We start from the raw sequence: 21,543 nt of genomic DNA, 5'->3' as shown, positions 1-21,543 counted from the left end.
TCCAATAAGTCAGTAGCTCGTTCCATTGTTCCGGAGAACGTAGTTTTAGTCATCTTGCCCAAAAGGCACGGTTCGCAAGCATCAAATGATTCATAACCAAGTGATTCCGAAAATCCATCTTTATGGAGTTTCTTCATGCGCTTTACACCGATATGACCCAAACGGCAGTGCCACAACTAAGTTGCACTATCATTATTAACTTTGCATCTTTTGGCATCAATATTATGAATATGTGTATCACTACGATCGAGATCCAACAAACTATTTTCATTGGGCGTATGACCATCGAAGGTTTTATTCATGTAAACAGAACAACAATTATTCTTTGACTTCAAATGAATAATCATATCGCAATAAACATGATCAAATCATATTCATGTTCAACGCAAATGCCAAATAACATTTATTTAGGTTTAACACTAATCCCGAAAGTATAGGGAGTGTGCGATGATGATCATATCAATCTTGGAACCACTTCCAACACACATCGTCACTTCACCCTCAACTAGTTTCTGTTTATTCTGTAACTCCTGCTTCGAGTTACTAATCTTAGCAACCGAACAAGTATCAAATACTCAGAAGCTACTATAAACACTAGTAAGGTACACATCAATAACCTGTATATCAAATATACCCTTGTTCACTTTGCCATCCTTCTTATCCACCAAATATTCAGGGCATTTCCGCTTCCAGTGACCATTTCTTTTGTACTAGAAGAAATTAGTTTCAGGCTTTGGTCCAGCTTTGGGCTTCTTCACGGGAGTCACAACTTGCTTGCCATTCTACTTGAAGTTCCCTTTTCTTTCCCTTTTCCCTTTTCTTGAAACTAGTTATCTTGTCAACCATCAACACCTGATGCTCTTTCTTGATTTCTACCTTCGTCGATTTCAACATCACGAAGAGATCGGGAATCGGTTTCGTCATCCCTTGCATACTATAGTTCATCACAAAGTTCTACTAACTTGGTGATGGCGACTAGAGAACTCTGTCAATCACTATCTTATCTGGAAGATTAACTGCCACTTGATTCAAGCGATTGTAGTACTCAGACAATCTAAGTACTTGCTCACTAGTTGAGCAATTCTCCTCCATCTTTTAGCCATAGAACTTGTTGGAGACTTCATATCTCTCAACTCGGGTATTTGCTTGAAATATTAACTTCAACTCCTGGAACATCTCATATGGTCCATGACGTTCAAAACGTCTTTGAAGTCCCGATTCTAAGTCGTTAAGCATGGTGCACTAAACTATCAAGTAGTCATCATATTGAGATAGCCAAACGTTCATAACATCTGCATCTGCTCCTGCAATAGGTCTGTCACCTAGCGGTGCATAAAGGACATAATTCTTCTGTGCAACAACGAGGATAATCCTCAGATCACGGATCAAATCCGCATCATTGCTACTAACATCTTTCAACACAATTTTCTCTAGGAACATATAAACATATGAAAGCAACAACATGAGCTATTGATCGACAACATAATTTGCAAAATACTACTAGGACTAAGTTCATGATAAATTTAAGTTTAATTAATCATATTACTTAAGAACTCCCACTTAGATAGACATCCCTCTAATCCTCTGAGTGATTACGTGATCCATATCAACTACACCATGTCCGATCGTCACGTGAGATGGAGTAGTTTCAACAGTGAACATCAATATGTTGATCATATCTACTATATGATTCATGCTCGACCTTTCGGTCTCCGTGTTCCGAGGCCATATCTGTTATATGCTAGGCTCGTCAAGTTTAACCTGAGTATTCCGCGTGTGCAACTGTTTTGCACCCGTTGTATTTGAACGTAGAGCCTATCACACCCGATCATCACGTGGTGTCTCAGCACGAAGAACTTTCGCAACGGTGCATACTCAGGGAGAACACTTCTTGATAATTAGTGAGAGATCATCTTAAAATGCTACCGTCAAACAAAACAGAATAAGATGTATAACAGATAAACATCATATGCAATCAAAATATATGACATGATATGGCCATGATCATCTTGCGCCTTTGATCTCCATCTCCAAAGTACTGTCATGATCTCTATCGTTACCGGCACGACACCATGATCTTCATCATATTGATCTATATCAATGTGTCGTCACATGGTCGTCTCGCCAACTATTGCTCTTGCAACTATTGCTATCGCATAGCGATAAAGTAAAGCAATTATTTGGCACTTGCATCTTATGCAACAAAGAGACAACCATAGGGCTTCTGCCAGTTGCCGATAACTTCAACAAAACATAATCATCTCATACAACAACTTATATCTCATCACGTCTTGACCATATCACATCACAACATGCCCTGCAAAAACTACTTTGTTGTTGCAAATTTTACGTGGCTGCCACGGGCTTTGCAAGAACCGTTCTTACCTACGCATCAAAACCACAATGATAGTTCGTCAAGTTAGTGTTGTTTTAACCTTCGCAAGGACCGGGCGTAGCCAAACTCGGTTCAACTAAAGTTGGAGAAACTGACACCCGCCAGCCACCTGTGTGCGAAGCACGGCGGTAAAACCAGTCTCGCGTAAGCGTACGCGTAATGTCAGTCCGGGCCGCTTCATCCAACAATACCGCTGAACCAAAGTATGACATGCTGGTAAGCAGTATGACTTGTATCGCCCACAACTCACTTGTGTTCTACTCGTGCATATAACATCAACGCATAAAACCTGGCTCTGATACCACTATGGGGAACGTAGTAATTTCAAAAATTTCCTACGCACACGCAAGATCATGGTGATGCATAGCAATGAGAGGGGAGAGTGATGTCCACGTACCCTCGTAGACCGTAAGCGGAAGCGTTAGCACAACGCGGTTGATGTAGTCGTACGTCTTCACGGCCCGGTCGATCAAGCACCGAAACTACGGCACCTCCGAGTTCTAGCACACGTTCAGCTCGATGACGTCCCTCGAACTCCAATCCAGCCGACTGTCGAGGGAGAGTTCCGTCAGCACGACGGGATGGTGACGATTTTGATGTTCTACCGTCGCAGGGCTTCGCCTAAGCACCGCTACAATATTATCGAGGAGGACTATAGTGGAGGGGGCACCGCACACGGCTAATAGATCTCAAGGATCAATTGTTGTTGTGTCTTTGGGGTGCCCCCCTGCCCCGGTATATAAAGGAGCAAGGGGGGAGGCGGCTGGCCTAGGGAGGAGGCGCGCTAAGGGGGGAGTCCTACTCCCACCGGGAGTAGGACTCCTCCTTTCCTTGTTGGAGAAGGAAAGAGGAGGAGAGGGAGAAGGAAAATGGGGCTGCCCCCCTTGTCCAATTCGGACCAGAAGGGGGGCGCAGGCCTCCTTCCTTTTGGAATCTCTCCTCTATTCCCGTATGGCGCAATAAGGCCCATATACTCACCGGCGAATTCCCGTAACTCTCCGGTACTCCGAAAAATACCCGAATCACTCGAAACCTTTCCGAGGTCCGAATATAATCGTCCAATATATCGATCTTTACGTCTCGACCATTTCGAGACTCCTCGTCATGTCCCCGATCTCATCCGGGAATCCGAAATCCTTCGGTACATCAAAACTCATAAACTCATAATATAACTGTCATCGAAACCTTAAGCGTGCGGACCCTACGGGTTCGAGAACAATGTAGACTTGACCTAGAACTATTCTCGGTCAATAACCAATAGCGGAACCTGGATGCTCATATTGGCTCCTACATATTCTGCGAAGATCTTTATCGGTCAAACCGCATAACAACATACGTTATTCCCTTTGTCATCGGTATGTTACTTGCCCGAGATTCGATCGTCGGTATCCAATACCTAGTTCAATCTCGTTACTGGCAAGTCTCTTTACTCGTTACGTAATGCATCATTCCGTAACTAACTCATTAGCTACATTGCTTGCAAGGCTTATAGTGATGTGCATTACCGAGAGGGCCCAGAAATACCTCTCCGACAATCGGAGTGACAAACCTAATCTCGAAATACGTCAACCCAACATGTACCTTTGGAGACACCTGTAGTACTCCTTTATAATCACCCAGTTATGTTGTGACGTTTGGTAGCACCCAAAGTGTTCCTCCGGTAAACGGGAGTTGCATAATCTCATAGTTACAGGAACATGTATAAGTCATGAAGAAAGCAACACCAACATATTAAACGATCAAGTGCTAAGCTAACGGAATGGGTCAAGTCAATCACATCATTCTCCTAATGATGTGATCCCGTTAATCAAATGACAACTCTTTTGTCCATGGTTAGGAAACATAACCATCTTTGATAAACGAGCTAGTCAAGCAGAGGCATACTAGTGACACTATGTTTGTCTATGTATTCACACATGTATTATGTTTCCGGTTAATACAATTCTAGCATGAATAATAAACATTTATCATGATATAAGGAAATAAATAATAACTTTATTATTGCCTCTAGGGCATATTTCCTTCACCTTGAAGTAGTCTTTTGTTTTCTTTCACTAACGGAGCTCACGAGATTTCTATTGAGTTTTTGTTGTGAAGTTTTCAAGTTTTGGGTGAATCATTTTGATGGATTATGGAACAAAGATTGGCAAGAGCCTAAGCTTGGGGATGCCCATGGCACCCCCAAGATAATCCAAGTACACTAAAAAGTCAAAGCTTGGGGATGCCCCGGAAGGCATCCCCTCTTTCGTCTACTTCCATCGGTAATTTACTTGGAGCTATATTTTTATTCACCACATGATATGTGTTTTGCTTGGAGCGTCTTTATTATTTGTGTCTTTGCTTGTTAGTTTGCCACAATTATCCTTGCTGTACACACCTTTTGAGAGAGTCATACATGATTTAGAATTTGCTAGAATACTCATTGTGCTTCACTTATATCTTTTGAGCTTGATAGTTTTGCTCATTGTGCTTCACTTATATCTTTTGAGCTTGATATTTTTGCTCTAGTGCTTCACTTAGATCTTTTAGAGCATGGTGGTGGATTTGTTTTAAAGAAACTATTGATCTCTCATGCTTCACTTAGATTAATTTTGAGAGTCGTTAATAGCATGGTAATTTGCTTAATGTTAATATACTTGGTATTCAAGATATGTGAAACTTTCTTTTGAGTGAATTGAATACTAAGATAAGTTTGATGCTTGATAATTGTTTTGAGATATGGAGGTGATAATATCAAAGCAATGCTAGTCGGGGTGATCATGAATTTAAAGAATGCTTGTGTTGAAGTTTGTGATTCCCGTAGCATGCACGTATGGTGAACCGCTTTGTGATGAAGTCGGAGCAAAATTTTATTTATTGATTGTCTTCCTTATGAGTGGCAGTCGAGGACGAGCGATGGTCTTTTCCTACCAATCTATCCCCCTAGGAGTATGCGTTTAATGCTTTGGTTTTTGATGACTTCTAAATTTTGCAACAAGTGCATGAGTTCTTTTGATTAATGTTGAGTCCATGGATTATACGCACTCTCACCCTTCCACCATTGCTAGCCTCTCTAATACCGTGCACTTTTCGCCGGTATCATACACCCACCATATACCTTCCTCAAAACAACCACCATACCTACCTATCATGGCATTTCCATAGCCATTCCGAGATATATTGCCATGCAACTTTCCACCGTTCCGTTCATATGACACACATTACTTTTGTCATATTGCTTTTTGCATGAACATGTAGTTGACATTGTATTTGTGGCAAGGCCACCTTCATAATTTTCATACATGTCGCTCTTGATTCATTGCATATCCCGGTACACCGCCGGAGGCATTCATATAGAGTCATATCTTGTTCTAAGTATCGAGTTGTAATTGTTGAGTTGTAAGAAAAATAAAAAGTGTGATGATCATCATTATTAGAGCATTGTCCCAGTGAGAAAAGGATGATGGAAACTATGATTCCCCCATAAGTAGGGATGAGACTCCGGACTTTATGAAAAATAAAAGAGACCAAAGAAGCCCAAATAAAAAAAGGCCAAAGAAGCCCACCAAAAAAGAAAAAAAAGAGAGAAAAAAGAAAAAAATATGAGAGAAAAAGAGAGAAGGGACAATGCTACTATCCTTTTTCCACACTTGTGCTTTAAAATAGCACCATGATCTTCATGATAGAGAGTCTCATATGTTATCACTTTCATATACTAGTGGGAATTTTTCATTATAGAACTTGGCTTGCATACTCCAATGATGGGCTTCCTCAAAAGTGCCCTAGGTCTTTGTGAGCGAGCAAGTTGGATGCACACCCACTTAGTTTCTTTAGTCGAGCTTTCATATACTTATAGCTCTAGTGCATCCATTGCATGGCAATCCCTACTCACTCACATTGATATCTATCAATGGGCATCTCCATAGCCCGTTGATACGCCTAGTTGATGTGAGACTATCTTCTCCTTTTTTGTCTTCTTCACAACCACCATTCTATTCCACCTATAGTGTTATGTCCATGGCTCACGCTCATGTATCGCGTGAAAGTTGAAAAAGTTTGAGATTTCTAAAGTATGAAACAATTGCTTGGCTCGTCATCGGGGTTGTGCATGATTAAATACTTTGTGTGATGAAGATAGAGCATAGCCAGACTATATGATTTTGTAGGGATAACTTTCTTTAACCATGCTATTTTGAGAAGACATGATTGCTTTGATTAGTATGCTTGAAGTATTATTACTTTTATGTTAATATGAACTTTTGTCTTGAATCTTTCGGATCTGAATATTCATGCCACATTTAAGAAGATTTACATTGAAATTATGACAAAGTATCACTCCGCATCAAAAATTCTTTTTTATCATTTACCTACTCGAGGACGAGCAGGAATTAAGCTTGGGGATGCTTGATACGTCTCCAACGTATCTATAATTTTTTATTGCTCCATGCTACTTTACCTACTGTTTTGGACTATATTGGACTTTATTTTCCACTTTCATATTATTTTTGGGACTAACCTATTAACCGGAGGCCCAGCCCAGAATTGCTGTTTTTTGCCTATTTCAGTATTTCGAAGAAACAGAATATCAAACGGAGTCCAAACAGAATAAAACCTTCGGGAACGTGATTTCCTCACTGAACGTGATCCAGGAGACTTGGACCCTACTCCAAGAAGTGCCAGAGGCGGTCACGAGGGTGGAGGGCGCCCCCCCTGGGCGCGCCCCCCTGCCTCGTGGGCCCCCTGTTGCTCCACCGACGTACTCCTTCCTCCTATATATACCTACGTACCCCCGTCAGATCAGAACAGGAGCCAAAAACCTAATTCCACCGCCGCAACCTTCTGTATCCGCGAGATCCCATCTTGGGGCATGTTCCGGAGCTCCGCCGGAGAGGGCATCTACCATGGAGGGCTTCTACATCAACACCATAGCCTCTCCGATGAAGTGTGAGTAGTTTACTTCAGACCTTCGGGTCCATAGTTATTAGCTAGATGGATTCTTCTCTCTTTTAGGATCTCAATACAATGTTCTCCCCCTCTCTTGTGGAGATCTATTCGATGTAATCTTCTTTTTGCGGTGTGTTTGTTGAGACCGATGAATTGTGGGTTTATGATCCAGCTTATCTATGAACAATATTTGATTCTTCTCTGAGTTCTTTTATGTATGATTGAGTTATATTTACAAGTCTCTTCGAATTATCCGTTTGGTTTGGCCAACTAGATTGGTAGTTCTTCCAATGGGAGAAGTGTTTAGCTTTGGGTTCAATCTTGCGGTGTCCTTACCCAGTGACAGAAAGGGTTTCAAGGCACGTATTGTATTGTTGCCATCGAGGATAACAAGATGTTTTTTTTATCATATTGCATGAATTTATCCCTCTACATCATGTCATCTTGCTTAAGGCGTTACTCTGTTTTACTTAATACTCTAGATGCATGCTGGATAGCGGTCGATGAGTGGAGTAATAGTAGTAGATGCAAAATCGTTTCGATCTACTTGTCTTGGACGTGATGCCTATATACATGATCATACCTAGATAATCTCATAATTATTCGCTTTTCTATCAATTGCTCAATAGTAATTTGTTCACCCTCCGTAGAATACTTATGCTCTTGAGAGAAGCCACTAGTGAAACCTATGCCCCTCGGGTCTATTCTCATCATATCAATCTCCACTACCTTATTTACTTGCCTAGTTTTTACTTTGTTTTTTACTTTTTACTTTGCATCTCTATATCAAAAATACCAAAAATATTATTTATCATCTCTATCAGATCTCACCCTCGTAAGTGACCGTGAAGGGATTGACAACCCCTAATCGCGCTGGTTGCGAGTAGCTATCATTTTGTGTAGGTACGAGGGACTCGTGTGTGATCTCCTACTGGATTGATACCTTGGTTCTCAAAAACTGATGGAAATACTTGTGCTACTTTACTGCATCATCCTCTCCTCTTCAGGGAAATCCAACGCAGTGCTCAAGAGGTAGCATGCACCGTTGCGAAAGTTCTTCATGCTGAGACACCACGTGATGATCAGGTGTGATAGGCTCTACGTTCAAATACAACGGGTGCAAAACAGTTGCACACGCGGAATACTCATGTTAAAATTGACGAGCCTAGCATATAACAGATATGGCCTCGGAACACGGAGACCGAAAGGTCGAGTGTGAATCATATAGTAGATATGATCAACATAGTGATGTTCACCATTGAAAGTACTCCATCTCACGTGATGATCGAACATGGTTTAGTTGATTTGGGTCACGTGATCACTTAGAGGATTAGAGGGATGTCTATCTAAGTGGGAGTTCTTAAGTAATATGATTAATTGAACTTTAATTTATCATGAACTTAGTCCTGGTAGTATTTTGCAAATTATGTTGTAGATCAATAGCTCGCGTTGTTGCTTCCCTATGTTTTTGCTTCCCTATGTTTTTATATGTGTTCCTAGAGAAAACTAAGTTGAAAAATGTTAGTAGCAATGATGCGGACTTGGTCCGTGATCTGAGGTTTATCCGCACAGAAGAATTATCTCCTTGATGCACTGCTAGGTGACAGGCCTATTGCAGGAGCAGATGCAGACGTTATGAACGTTTGGCTAGCTCAATATGATGACTACTTGATAGTTTTTGTGCACCATGCTTTATGGCTTAGAACCGGGATTACAAAAACGTTTTTGAAACGTCATGGAACATATAAGATGTTTCAAGAGATGAAATTGGTATTTCAGACTCATGCCCGTGTCAAGAGGTATGAGACCTCTGACAAATACTTCGCCTAAAAGATGGAGGAGAATTGCTCAACTAGTGAGCAAGTACTTAGATTGTCTGAGTACTACAATCGCTTGAATCAAGTGGGAGTTAATCTTCCAGATAAGATAGTGATTGGCAAAGTTCTCTAGTCACCATCACCAAGTTACTAGAACTTCGTGATGAACTATAATGCAAGGGATGACAAAAACGATTCCCGAGCTCTTCGTGATGCTGAAATCGACGAAGGTAGAAATCAAGAATAGAGCATCAAGTGTTGATGATTGACAAGACCACTAGTTTCAAGAAAAGGGCAAAGGGAAAGAAAGGGAACTTCAAGTAGAATGGCAAGCAAGTTGTCACTCCCGCGAAGAAGCCCAAAGCTGAACCAAAGCCTGAAACTGAGTGATTATACTGCAAAGGAAATGGTCAGTAGAAGCGGAAATGCCCTGAATATTTGGTGGATAAGAAGGATGGCAAAGTGAACGATGGTATATTTGATATACATGTTATTGATGTGTACCTTACTAGTGTTTATAGTAGCCCCTGAGTATTTGATGCTTGTTTGGTTGCTAAGATTAGTAACTCGAAACAGGAGTTACAGAATAAACAGAGACTAGTTGAGGGTGAAGTAATGATGTGTGTTGGAAGTGGTTCCAAGATTGATATGATTATCATCGTACACTCCCTATACTTTCGAGATTAGTGTTGAACCTAAATAAATGTTATTTGGTGTTTGCGTTGAGCATAAATATGATTAGATCATGTTTGTTGTGATATGATTATTCATCTAAAACATAGAATAAATTGTTATTCTGTTTACATGAATAAAACCTTCTATGGTCATACACCCAATGTTGATGGTTTATTGAATCTTGATCGTGGTAATACACATATTCATAATATTGATGCCAAAAGATGCAAAGTTAATAATGATAGTGCAACTTATTTGTGGCACTGCCGTTTGGGTCATATCAGTGTAAAGCGCATGAAGAAACTCCATAAAAGATGGATTTTTGGAATCACTTGGTTATGAATCATTTGATGCTTGCAAAACCGTGCCTTATGGGCAAGATGACTAAAACTCCGTTCTCCGGGACAATGAAACGAGCTACTGACTTGTTGGAAATAATACATACCAATGTATGCGGTCCAATGAGTGTTGATGCTCGTGGCGGGTATCGTTATTCTTCTGACCTTCACAAATGATTTGAGTAGATATGAGTATATCTACTTAATGAAACACAAGTCTGAAACATTTGAAAAGTTCAAAGAATTTCAGAGTAAAGTGGAGAATCATCGTAACAAGAAAATAAAGTTTTCTGCGATCTGATCATAGAGACGAATATTTTAGTTACGAGTTTGGCCTTCATATAAAACAATGTGGAATAGTTTCACATTTCACACCACCTGGAACACTATAGCATTATAGTGTGTCTGAACGTCGTAACAGCACTTTATTGGATATTGTGCAATCTATGATGTCTCTTATCGGTTTACCACTATCGTTTTGGGGATATGCATTAGAGACAGCTGCATTCACATTAAATAGGGCACCATCGAAATCCGTTGAGACGACGGCTTATGAATTGTGGTTTGGCAAGAAACCAAAGTTGTCGTTTCTTAAAGTTTGGGGCTGCGATGCTTATGTGAAAAAGTTTCAACTTGATAAGCTCGAACCCAAATAGGAGAAGTGCGTCTTCATAGAATACCCAAAGGAAACTGTTGGGTACACCCTCTATCACAGATCCGAAGGCAAAATCTTTGTTCCTAAGAATGGATCCTTTCTAGAGAAGGAGTTTCTCTCGAAAGAAGTGAGTGGGAGGAAAGTAGAACTAGATGAGGTAACTGTACCTGCTCCCTTATTGGAAAGTAGTTCATCACAGAAATTAGTTCCTGTGATTCCTACACCAATTAGTGAGGAAGCTAATGATGATGATCATGAAGCTTCAGATCAAGTTACTACCAAAATTTGTAGGTCTTCCAGAGTAAGATCCGCACCAGAGTGGTACGGTAATCCTATTCTGAAGTCATGTTACTAGACCATGATGAACCTACGAACTATGAGGAAGCAATGATGAGCCAAGATTCCGCAAAATGGCTTGAGGCCATGAAATCTGAGATGGGATCCATGTATGAGAACAAAGTGTGGACTTTGGTGGAATTGCCCGATGATCGGCAAGCCATAGAAAATAAATGGATCTTCAAGAGGAAGATAGATGCTGATAGTACTGTTACTATTTACAAAGCTCAACTTGTCGCAAAAGGTTTTTTGACAAGTTCAAGGTGTTGAATACGATGAGATTTTCTCACTCGTATCGATGCTTATGTCTGTACGAATCATGTTAGCAATTGCCGCATTTTATGATTATGAAATATGGCAAATGGATGTCAAAACTGCATTCCTGAATGGATTTCTAGAAGAAGAGTTGTATATGATGCAACCAGAAGGTTTTGTCGATCCAAAAGGTGCTAACAAAATGTGCAAGCTCCAGCGATCCATCAATGGACTGGTGCAAGCATCTCGGAGTTGGAATGTATGCTTTGATAAGTTGATCAAAGCATATGGTTTTATACGGACTTGCAGTGAAGCCTGTATATACAATAAAGTGAGTGGGAGCACTACAGCCTTTCTGATAAGTATATGTGAGTGACATATTGTTGATCAGAAATGATGTAGAATTTTTCTGGAAAGCATAAAGAAGTGTTTGAAAGGAGTTCTTTAAAAGAAAGACCTCAGTAAAGCTACTTACATATTGAGCATCAATATCTATTGAGATAGATCAAGATGCTTGATAAGATTTTCAATGAGTACATACCTTGACAAGATTTTGAAGTAGTTCAAAATGAAACAATCAAAGAAAGAGTTCTTGCATGTGTTGCAAAGGTATGAAGTTGAGTAAGACTCAAAACCCGACCACGGCAGAAAATAGAAAGAGAATGAAAGTCATTCACTATGCTTCAGTCATAGGTTCTATAAAGCATGCTATGCTATGTACCAGACCTATTGTATACCTTGCTCTAAATTTGGCAAAGGAATACAATTTTGATCTAAGAGTATATCACTGGACAGCGGTCAAGAATATCCTTAGTGAGGACTAAGGAGATGTTTCTCGATTATGGAGGTGATAAAAGAGTTCGTCATAAAGAGTTACATCGATGCAAGCTTTTACACTGATCCAGATGACTCTAAGTCTCAATCTGGATACATATTTAAAGTGGGATCAATTAGCTAGAGTAGCTCCGTGCAGAGCATTGTAGACATAGAATATTTGCAAAATACATATGGCTCTGAATGCGACAGACTCGTTGACTAAACTTCTCTCACGAGCAAAAACATGATCATACCTTAGTACTCTTTGGGTGTTAATCACATAGCAATGTGGTCTAGATTATTAACTCTAGTAAACCCTTTGGATGTTGATCACATGACGATGTGAACTATGGTTATTAATCACATACAGATGTGAATATTGGTGTTAAATCACATGGCGATGTGAACTAGATTATTGACTCTAGTGCAAGTGGGAGACTGAAGGAAATATGCCCTAGAGGCAATAATAAAGTTATTATTTATTTCCTTATATCTTGATAAATTTTTATTATTCATGTTAGAATTATATTAACCGGAAACATAATACATGTGTGAATACATAGACAAACAGAGTGTCACTAGTATGCCTCTACTTGACTAGCTTGTTGATCAAAGATGGTTATGTTTCCTAACCATAGACATGTGTTGTCATTTGAATAACGGGATCACATCATTAGGAGAATGATGTGATTGACATGACCCATTCCGTTAGCTTAGCACACGATCGTTTAGTATATTGCTATTGCTTTCTTCATGACTTATACATGTTCCTATGACTATGAGATTATGCAACTCCCGTTTACCGGAGGAACACTTTGTGTGCTACCAAACATCACAACGTAACTGGGTGATTATAAAGGAGCTCTACAGGTGTCTCCAAAGGTACATGTTGGGTTGGCGTATTTCGAGATTAGGATTTGTCACTCCGATTGTCGGAGAGGTATCTCTGGGCCCTCTCGGTAATGCACATCACTTAAGCCTTGCAAGCATTGCAACTAATGAGTTAGTTGTGAGATGATGTATTATGGAACGAGTAAAGAGACTTGCCGGTAACGAGATTGAACTAGGTATTGAGATACCGACGATCGAATCTCGGGCAAGTAACATACCGATGACAAAGGGAACAACGTATGTTGTTATGCGGTCTGACCGATAAAGATCTTCGTAGAATATGTGGGAGCCAATATGAGCATCCAGGTTCCGCTATTGGTTATTGAACGGAGACGTGTCTCGGTCATGTCTACATTGTTCTCGAACCCGTAGGGTCCGCACGCTTAACGTTACAATGACAGTTTCATTATGAGTTTATATATTTTGATGTACCGAAGGTTGTTCTGAGTCCCGGATATGATCACGGACTTGACGAGGAGTCTCGAAATGGTCGAGACATAAAGATCGATATATTGGACGACTATATTTGGACACTGGAAAGGTTCCAGGTGAGATTGGGACAATACCGGATCACCGGGAGGTTATCGGAACCCCCCGGGAGGTATATGGGCCTTATTGGGCCTTAGTGGAAAGGAGGGGAAAGGAGCAAGGGAGGCCCCCCCCCAAGCCCAATCTGAATTGGGAGGGGGCCCGGCCCCCCCTTTCCTTCCTCCCTCCTTCATCTTCCTTCCCTCTCCTACTCCTAATAGGAAAAGGGGGAGTCCTACTCCCGATTGAAGTTGGACTCCCCCCCTTGGGCGTGCCACCCCCCTTGGCCGGCCCCCTCCTCCACTCCTTTATATACGGAGGGGGGGCACACCATAGATACAACAATTGATCCCTTGGATCTCTTAGCCGTGTGCGTTGCCCCCCTCCACCATAGTCCACCTCGATAATACTGTAGCGGTGCTTAGGCGAAGCCCTGCGACGGTAGAACATCAAGATCGTTACCACGCCGTCGTGCTGATAGAACTCTTCCCCGACACTTTGCTGGATCGGAGTCCGGGGATCGTCATCGAGCTGAACGTGTGCTAGAACTCGGAGGTGCCGTAGTTTCGATGCTTGATCGGTCGGGCCGTGAAGACGTACGACTACATCAACCGCGTTGTTATAACGCTTCCGCTATCGGTCTATGAGGGTACGTGGACAACACTCTCCCCTCTCGTTGCTATGCATCACCATGATCTTGCGTGTTCGTAGGATTTTTTTTGAAATTATCCACGTTCCCCAACAACATCATCATGAACCTATGTATTGTTGGACATATGCCCTAGAGACAATAATAAAGTGGTTATTATTACATGTGTATTGATTGGAAACTTAAATACATGTGTGAATACATAAATAAATACCAAGTCCCTAGTAAGCCTCTACTAGACTAGACTTCATTGATCAAAAGACTGTTAAGGTTTCTTGACCATAGACATGAGTTGTCATTTGATAACGGGATCACATCATTAGGAGAATGATGTGATGGATAAGACGCATCCATTAGCATAGCGTATGATCCTTCAGTTAGTGCTACTGCTTTCTTAATGTCAAATACATGTTCCTTCGACCATGAGATCATGCAACTCCCGTACTCCGGAGGAATGCCTTTATCAAACGTCACTTCGTACCTGAGAGATCATAAAGGTGCTCTACAGGTATCTCCGAAGGTGTCCGTTGAGTTGGCATGGATCGAGATTGGGATTTGTCACTTCGTATGACGGAGTGGTATCTTCGGGCCCTCTCGGTAATACAACATTGTAAGAAGCTTGCAAGCAAAGTGACTAACGAGTTAGTTACAAGATGATGTATTACAAAACGAGTAAAGATACTTGCAAGTAACAAGATTGAACTACGTATGAAGATACCGACGATCGAATCTCGGGCAAGTAACATACCGACGGATAAAGAGAATTACGTATGTTGTCATAAAGGTTCGATCGATAAAGATCTTCATAGAATATGTAGGAACCAATATGGGCATCCAGGTCCCACTATTGGTTATTGACCGGAGAATCGTCTCGGTCATGTCTACATCATTCTCGAACCCGTAGGGTCCGCACGCTTAACGTTCGTTGACGATTTAGTACTATATGAGTTATGTATGTTGGTGACCAAATGATGTTCGGAGTCCCGGATAAGATCATGGACATGACAAGGAGCTCCGGAATGGTCCAAAGGTAAAGATTGATATATAGGATGATAGTATTCAATCTCCGGAAGGGTTCCCGAATACAACAGATAATTATCGGATCACCGGAAGGGGTTCTGGAAGGCCACGAGGAGTTATTGGGCCAAAGGACCAACGAGGGGAGCACACCAGCCCACAAAGGGGCTGGCGCGCCCCACCTCATGGCCGCCGGCCCTAGGGAAGGAAGGAAGAGGGCCGAAACTCATCTACTACTTCGCCCCTCTTGCTGGATCGAGAAGGCGAGGACCTCATTGAGTTGAACATGTGCTGAACGCGGAGGTGCCGTGTCGTTCGGTGCTTGATCGGAACGAATAGTGAAGGTGTGCGACTACATCAACCGTGTTGATAAAGGATTCTGCTTAGAGATCTATAAGGGTATGTAGATGCTCTCCCCCTCTCGTAGCTATGCATCTCCATGGATAGATCTTGTGTGTGCATAGAAAAAAATTGTTTTCCATGCAACTTTCTCCAACATGTATCTGGAGCATCATTAACATTATCATTAACCTGTGCATCTGGAGCAACAACATCATTATCAACAATTACATTTCCTCCTCACCAAGGTGCTCCACCTGCAGAGTTACTCGTTGTGGATCTACATCAAAAGTATTTGTGAATAAATTGTCGTTATACATAATAGATTCATTGAAAACAACACTCTTGCTTATGAAAACCATATTAGTTTAGGATCTATAACCTGTATCCGTTTACTCCTGAACCGTAACTAACAAACACACACTTAATAGCCCTAGGCTCAAGTTTTCCATTAGCAATGTGTGTATATGCAGTGCAACTGAAAACTCTCAATTGTGAACAATTAGCTAGTATACCAAACCATGCCTCAATGGAAGTTTTCTTATTAAGTGGAGTGGAAGGTGACCTGTTGATCAAGTAGTAGGCGGTGGAGGCTGCTTCAACCCAAAAACGTTTGCTCATGCGAGCATTGGGCAACATGCAGCGATCCCTAGGTATGATGGTTATGTTCATGTGCTCAGCCACACCATTCTGTTTAGGAGTGTAGGGGGAGGTGTGGTTGCTTGTTTAATCAGATCGTTCAATTATTTAGCTTTGATGGTAAAAAAGTTTATAATTAGAGTTATGTCCATCCAAACATATGTGCTAAGTAGCGGAAAATGCGAACAGAGGCCGCGCTGCAGGCAGGCCGGAATCTCGGCCGCTGCACTGCCATGGGGATCAGCGCTGTAGGAGTATAAGTCATGTATTGGATTTATTTTTGCTCTGTATTGAACTAGGCAGGCCCCACGCACATGCAAAAGCATCTAGGCCTCCGACGTTCACCTGACATGTATGTCCTTCCTCGTGCAGACCTGTACATTATGTGCATGCCGTTGAGCAACGTTGGCCAGCGTAGACCACCAGTTTGTCAAGTGCGAACGTGGATCATTTGCGGCCAGCGAACATGCAAGTTAGTTCACATTAACTATCATGTTCATTAAGCAAGTTTAATCTGTCTCATGTAAACTTGTCTGTCCGTTTGGACCAGCTAAGGCTGGTCATAGTGGGAGTAACTTAGCAAGTAACATAGCGCATTCCAAGACAAATTCGCGTATGTGGCATCTAGTTAATAAGGAGAGATGTGTTTGGAGTAACATAATATGTTACTGTAACATAACGCAAACCAAAGCAAAATGAGTCTATAATGTAATAAATGCAATCATCTATGATACTACCTGTATGTTACTTTGCACTATGAAGTTAGTAACAAAGACTAGTGTCATATGCATGACACTAGTCTAAGTTACTCCCCACTATGAGCAGCCTAATGCAACACGGGTAAGCTGTCTTTGTGTTTAAAAACCATTACCACTAACCTGGCACCTTAGTTTTATCTGTTCCACACGCTAGAAAATCGGAACAGATTAGCCACATGCGCTTTGTCTAACATGGAAAAAAGTTTAGTCCTCCCTAATCTTAGTTAAAATTAGCGAGTTCACTAGACGTCTTGTGCATCAGCTTTGCGTCGCGCAGTGTGGTTCACTCTCCACCGTCTCCTATCTGCATTAAATTCGACTGTTCCTGTCCATGGCGGACTACCCGTCCTCATTTACTGCGGCGCCTGCCCCAAGCATGCTAAACTCAGTGTTGTCAACTCACTAGCTGTAGCTACAGCGTGCACTGCTAGGCATGGGCACTCACACTTCTCTCCACCATGAACCAATTTGCTAATCGAAGACCAACCCAAAACCTTGGCAGGATGACAACCCGGCAAAGAACCACGTATGATGTCTCGTAGACAGACTGATGAACGGTACCGCACGAGCACCCCTCTCCCACAAAGGAATGCAGTATTAACATCACAATTCGGTACATGAACAAATGCAGAGCCAAAATTAAAAAAAATGCAAATGGTAAATTCAATTGAAACATAACAATCCGCCTCACAACAATGGCACTCAGCAAACACAATTTTTCACCCAACTAACAATCTTCAACAAAATGGTCCATGTCCAATAGTAAAGTCGCATTACACAGTTTGCGATTACATGAAACAGCACATAAATAAGGATTTCCTGAGTTGGAAACTCTTTGGCTAACAACAACAACCATCCAATGAAAGTTAGCTTCAAATGGTCCAGTGTCCTTACCACACACAATTCAGAACACCACATTCAAACATTTTGGCAATTTCCTTGGCTCCTTCCGAAAATCTCCTCTATCAAGACATGTTGTGCTTTTGCACTCCACAAATCTTGCAAACGCGGACCTCTTCAAATGTTGCTCACAAGGCAGTTTATCCTAACCCTGTATCGTTTTTTGAACAAACAGGCAAACGAATCAAAGGTGGGGCCAAAACTTGTTGTCAACTGAACAAAATGACAGCCTAATCATAAAAAGAGACTCGGTCTACATCAGGGTCTAGTATTCAGGCCACATCATTTCTAGTCTGATAATCAACAGAACAAAAATAAATGGCCTGAATCCTAAACCCTAATGTATGTTCATGGGTGTTCCAATCATCATCATCTACTGAGAAAATGAAAAAAAATATACTATGGCTAATCACAAAAAAAAATTACTAGGACAGAAGATACCCGCCAAAAAAAAACTAGAACACAAGATAAAAATGAGGCGACTAAAAACAGACTAAGCTAAAAGAAAGCTTCATTATTTTTACTCTGATGATGTGCCGAACAAAAAGAAACGGCCTGCACACTAAAATATATTGTGCGTTCATTTATTTTCCATTCATCGTAGGCTAGCGATGGAGGAAAAAGGGTTCATCCTAAACACTGCCTTTTTCCGATTAAGATAAATCTAACGTTTTTTAGTTCCAAATACACAACCAACTACCCATGATTAATTCAACAATGATAGGGTGGACGGAACAATAGATCAAATTTCTCTAGATATACTACACATGACCGGTGAATCCAAGTCGGTCGGATCTAAGGCATAAGAAAGTGTTTCTAACACAAAGCAATTAAATACAGTCATGATCAAGGCATAAGAAAGTGTTTCTAACACAACCACAATGCATCATGCCTAATGACAAACTAGCTTGAGATCCACTTCAGGTGTTCAAGACCACTCTAAAATCAGTGCGCCACCGACCATTTCATCGTACATCATGTACAAAATAAAACAAAATCTAGCATGCAATACCTCTCATAAAACATATGACCTAGATAAGGATCTCCTTTTTCCATGAACAATAAATAATAGCTACAAAGGAAAAAAAACAAGAACAACACTGATTTCGGTGATCCCAAAATAGTGCTATGTCACAAATATCCTTCCATATCACAAGTGGTACACAAAATTCCATCAAAAACAACAGAGCATGGAGCAGCGCTAAGACAATGGTAACCAATATGAATGATTAGCCCCTGAACTTACTGAAGCATGACACGCTGTTATGACTATGGAGTTATCTATATCATGCTACACCGACCGTACCCGATGAGATCATGAGAAGTAATAGCATTGCAGTTTTCGGCAAAAAAAAACAACTGTTGTATTCCTGAATTTACTATGAACAGTGCCTAGGGTCGATGAACTTGCAGTAGCTCGTTCAAAATCCAGGATTGGGGGGTAAATAGCAGAACGGTACAGGATGAGAGCAATCGATCGGACGAAGACACGACAAGGCTATAAATTCTGCATTTTTTTTCTGCAGACATGCCAAAAACTGAATCGCGTGGTAAAGCAAGAATCAACCCACCAAGAATAAAAAATCCGCAATTATTGGTTTTGGCCAAGAAACGTTTGTGTCTCAGAAAAAGGAACGTCTAGCATTATCCTGGAAAGAAAACTACATCATATTTTTTTTCGATGATCAAACTACATAATATGTACATGTGAGAGTTTTAGATTCGCAATTACCTTATGGTCCAACCGCTGGTGGCCTCTGAGCAAACATCAAAGCCGACGTCTCTGCACAGCTGTGTGCCCTCGCCGTCGCGGCCCAACTGGAATCGGCGATGATGATGGAATCCCGCGACGGAAGACATCAGAAATCGGCCTTGCCATCCCAACACGGATCCTGCTGAAAAGGGGTGGTGAGGCAAAAAAACTCAAATCAATAGAATGGGACGCAGATCTAAGCCCGGCGGGCGGTCAATAAGAAGACGCACGCATGGCACTCAACACGAATGGAGCACATCTCGCTGGTGATGAACAATAACTAGAAGAAAAGCAAAGTACAGGATGTGATCCAGCCTCACCGACGGAAACAATGGAGAAAATGATTTCCCTCGGCCAGATCCATGGACGAGGACCGCGTCCTCTGCAGATCCGGTGTTGCGCAGGCTCGAGGTGATCTGGCCGCCGGAGTGGAAGATGACGCGGGATCCGGGTGGTTTGGCCGCCGGAATGGAAGAGGACGAGTGCTCCGGCCATCGCTTCGGTCGCACGCGCATTGTTGGAGCTGAGGTAGGGTGTGGCGGAGCCATGAGCAGACGAGAGGTAGCTGGCGACGGGAATAATGGAAGAGAGAGAGGAGAGCGGGGCGACGGGAATAATGGAAGAGAGAGAGGAGAGCGGGTACACAGGATGTAGCAGCCTTCACGTGTGCGACGCCGCAGCGAAGACTAGAAGAGGTACAGGAGCAGGCCATGGGCCAAACATGTACGCTACTAGGTGTATCCCGGACCGTATATTCGTGACTAGCCTGACAGTGGTCTGCCAGCAGCCTGACAGATTTTAGATCCCAACGCACATTTCAATGGCCCAGATTCCGGCCTGCCTGATGCTCGGCCTCTGAAAGCCCGCACTCGCTAAGTAGGGCTTACTAATGTTATGTTAAGTTTTGTATACATATATTCAAGAGGACTACACAAATATGAACCCCTTGTTTAAATAGAGCATTCATTCATTTAACTTTGAGAGTAAATAACTCATCATAACTAAAGGTTATCTCCATCCAAAAATGAGATAATTAGGGTTTCTTATCAATATTATTTGAAGATTTTTAAAATGAATTAGCATTACATGAAAATATATTCTAACAGAGCCTTCACTAACTGAAAGTGTGCAATTTGAGTGATGGGCCTATGCATAAGCCGTTTGTGACGCCCCCGATTCAATCGTACACTAATCATGCACGCAAATGTGTACGATCAAGATCAGGGACTCACGGGAAGATATCACAACACAACTCTACAAATAAAATAAGCCATACAAGCATCATAATACAAGCCAGGGGCCTCGAGGGCTCGAATACAAATGCTCGATCATAGACGAGTCAGCGGAAGCAACAATATCTGAGTACAGACATAAGTTAAACAAGTTGCCTTAAGAAGGCTAGCACAAACTGGGATACAGATCGAAAGAGGCGCAGGCCTCCTGCCTGGGATCCTCCTAACTACTCCAGGTCGTCGTCAGCGGGCAGCACGTAGTAGTAGGCACCTCCGGTGTAGTAGGGGTCGTCGTCGACGGTGGCGTCTGGCTCCTGGACTCCAGCATCTGGTTGCGACAACCAGAAAGAAGGGAAGGGGGGAAAAAGGGGGAGAAAGCAACCGTGAGTACTCATCCAAAGTACTCGCAAGCAAGGAACTACACTACATATGCATGGGTATATGTGTAAAGGGCCATATCAGTGGACTGAACTGCAGAATGCCAGAATAAGAGGGGGATAGCTAGTCTTATCGAAGACTACGCTTCTGGTCACCTACGTCTTGCAACAGGCAGAATAGGGTAGGTCGAAGTCCTCCAAGTAGCATCTCCAAGTAACATCTCATAGCATAATCCTACCCGGCGATCCC

The 21,543-nt window shown here is 41.9% G+C and overlaps 1 protein-coding gene across 2 annotated transcripts; it reads right to left on the bottom strand.

Moving 5' to 3' along the window:
- Nucleotides 1-17,670: 17,670 nt before the first annotated feature.
- On the bottom strand, nt 17,671-20,364 carry LOC123112132 (uncharacterized). Of its 2 annotated transcripts, none has more exons than XM_044533057.1 (3): nt 20,005-20,364; nt 19,664-19,823; nt 17,671-18,082 (listed from the first exon to the last, which is right to left on the bottom strand). In XM_044533057.1, the coding sequence occupies exons 1-3, from the start codon at nt 20,177-20,179 to the stop codon at nt 18,049-18,051; spliced, it is 369 nt and encodes a 122-aa protein (XP_044388992.1). In that variant the 5' UTR covers nt 20,180-20,364; the 3' UTR covers nt 17,671-18,048. The 2 variants fall into 2 exon arrangements, with proteins under 2 accessions (XP_044388992.1, XP_044388991.1); XM_044533056.1 differs by having other exon boundaries at nt 19,664-19,826; nt 20,005-20,357.
- Nucleotides 20,365-21,543: the final 1,179 nt, after the last annotated feature.

This window comes from Triticum aestivum, chromosome 5B (assembly GCF_018294505.1).
Source record: "Triticum aestivum cultivar Chinese Spring chromosome 5B, IWGSC CS RefSeq v2.1, whole genome shotgun sequence".
NCBI lineage: Eukaryota > Viridiplantae > Streptophyta > Magnoliopsida > Poales > Poaceae > Triticum > Triticum aestivum.
Note: the sequence above shows the minus strand (reverse complement) of the source record. Positions and strands in the feature narration are given on the sequence as shown.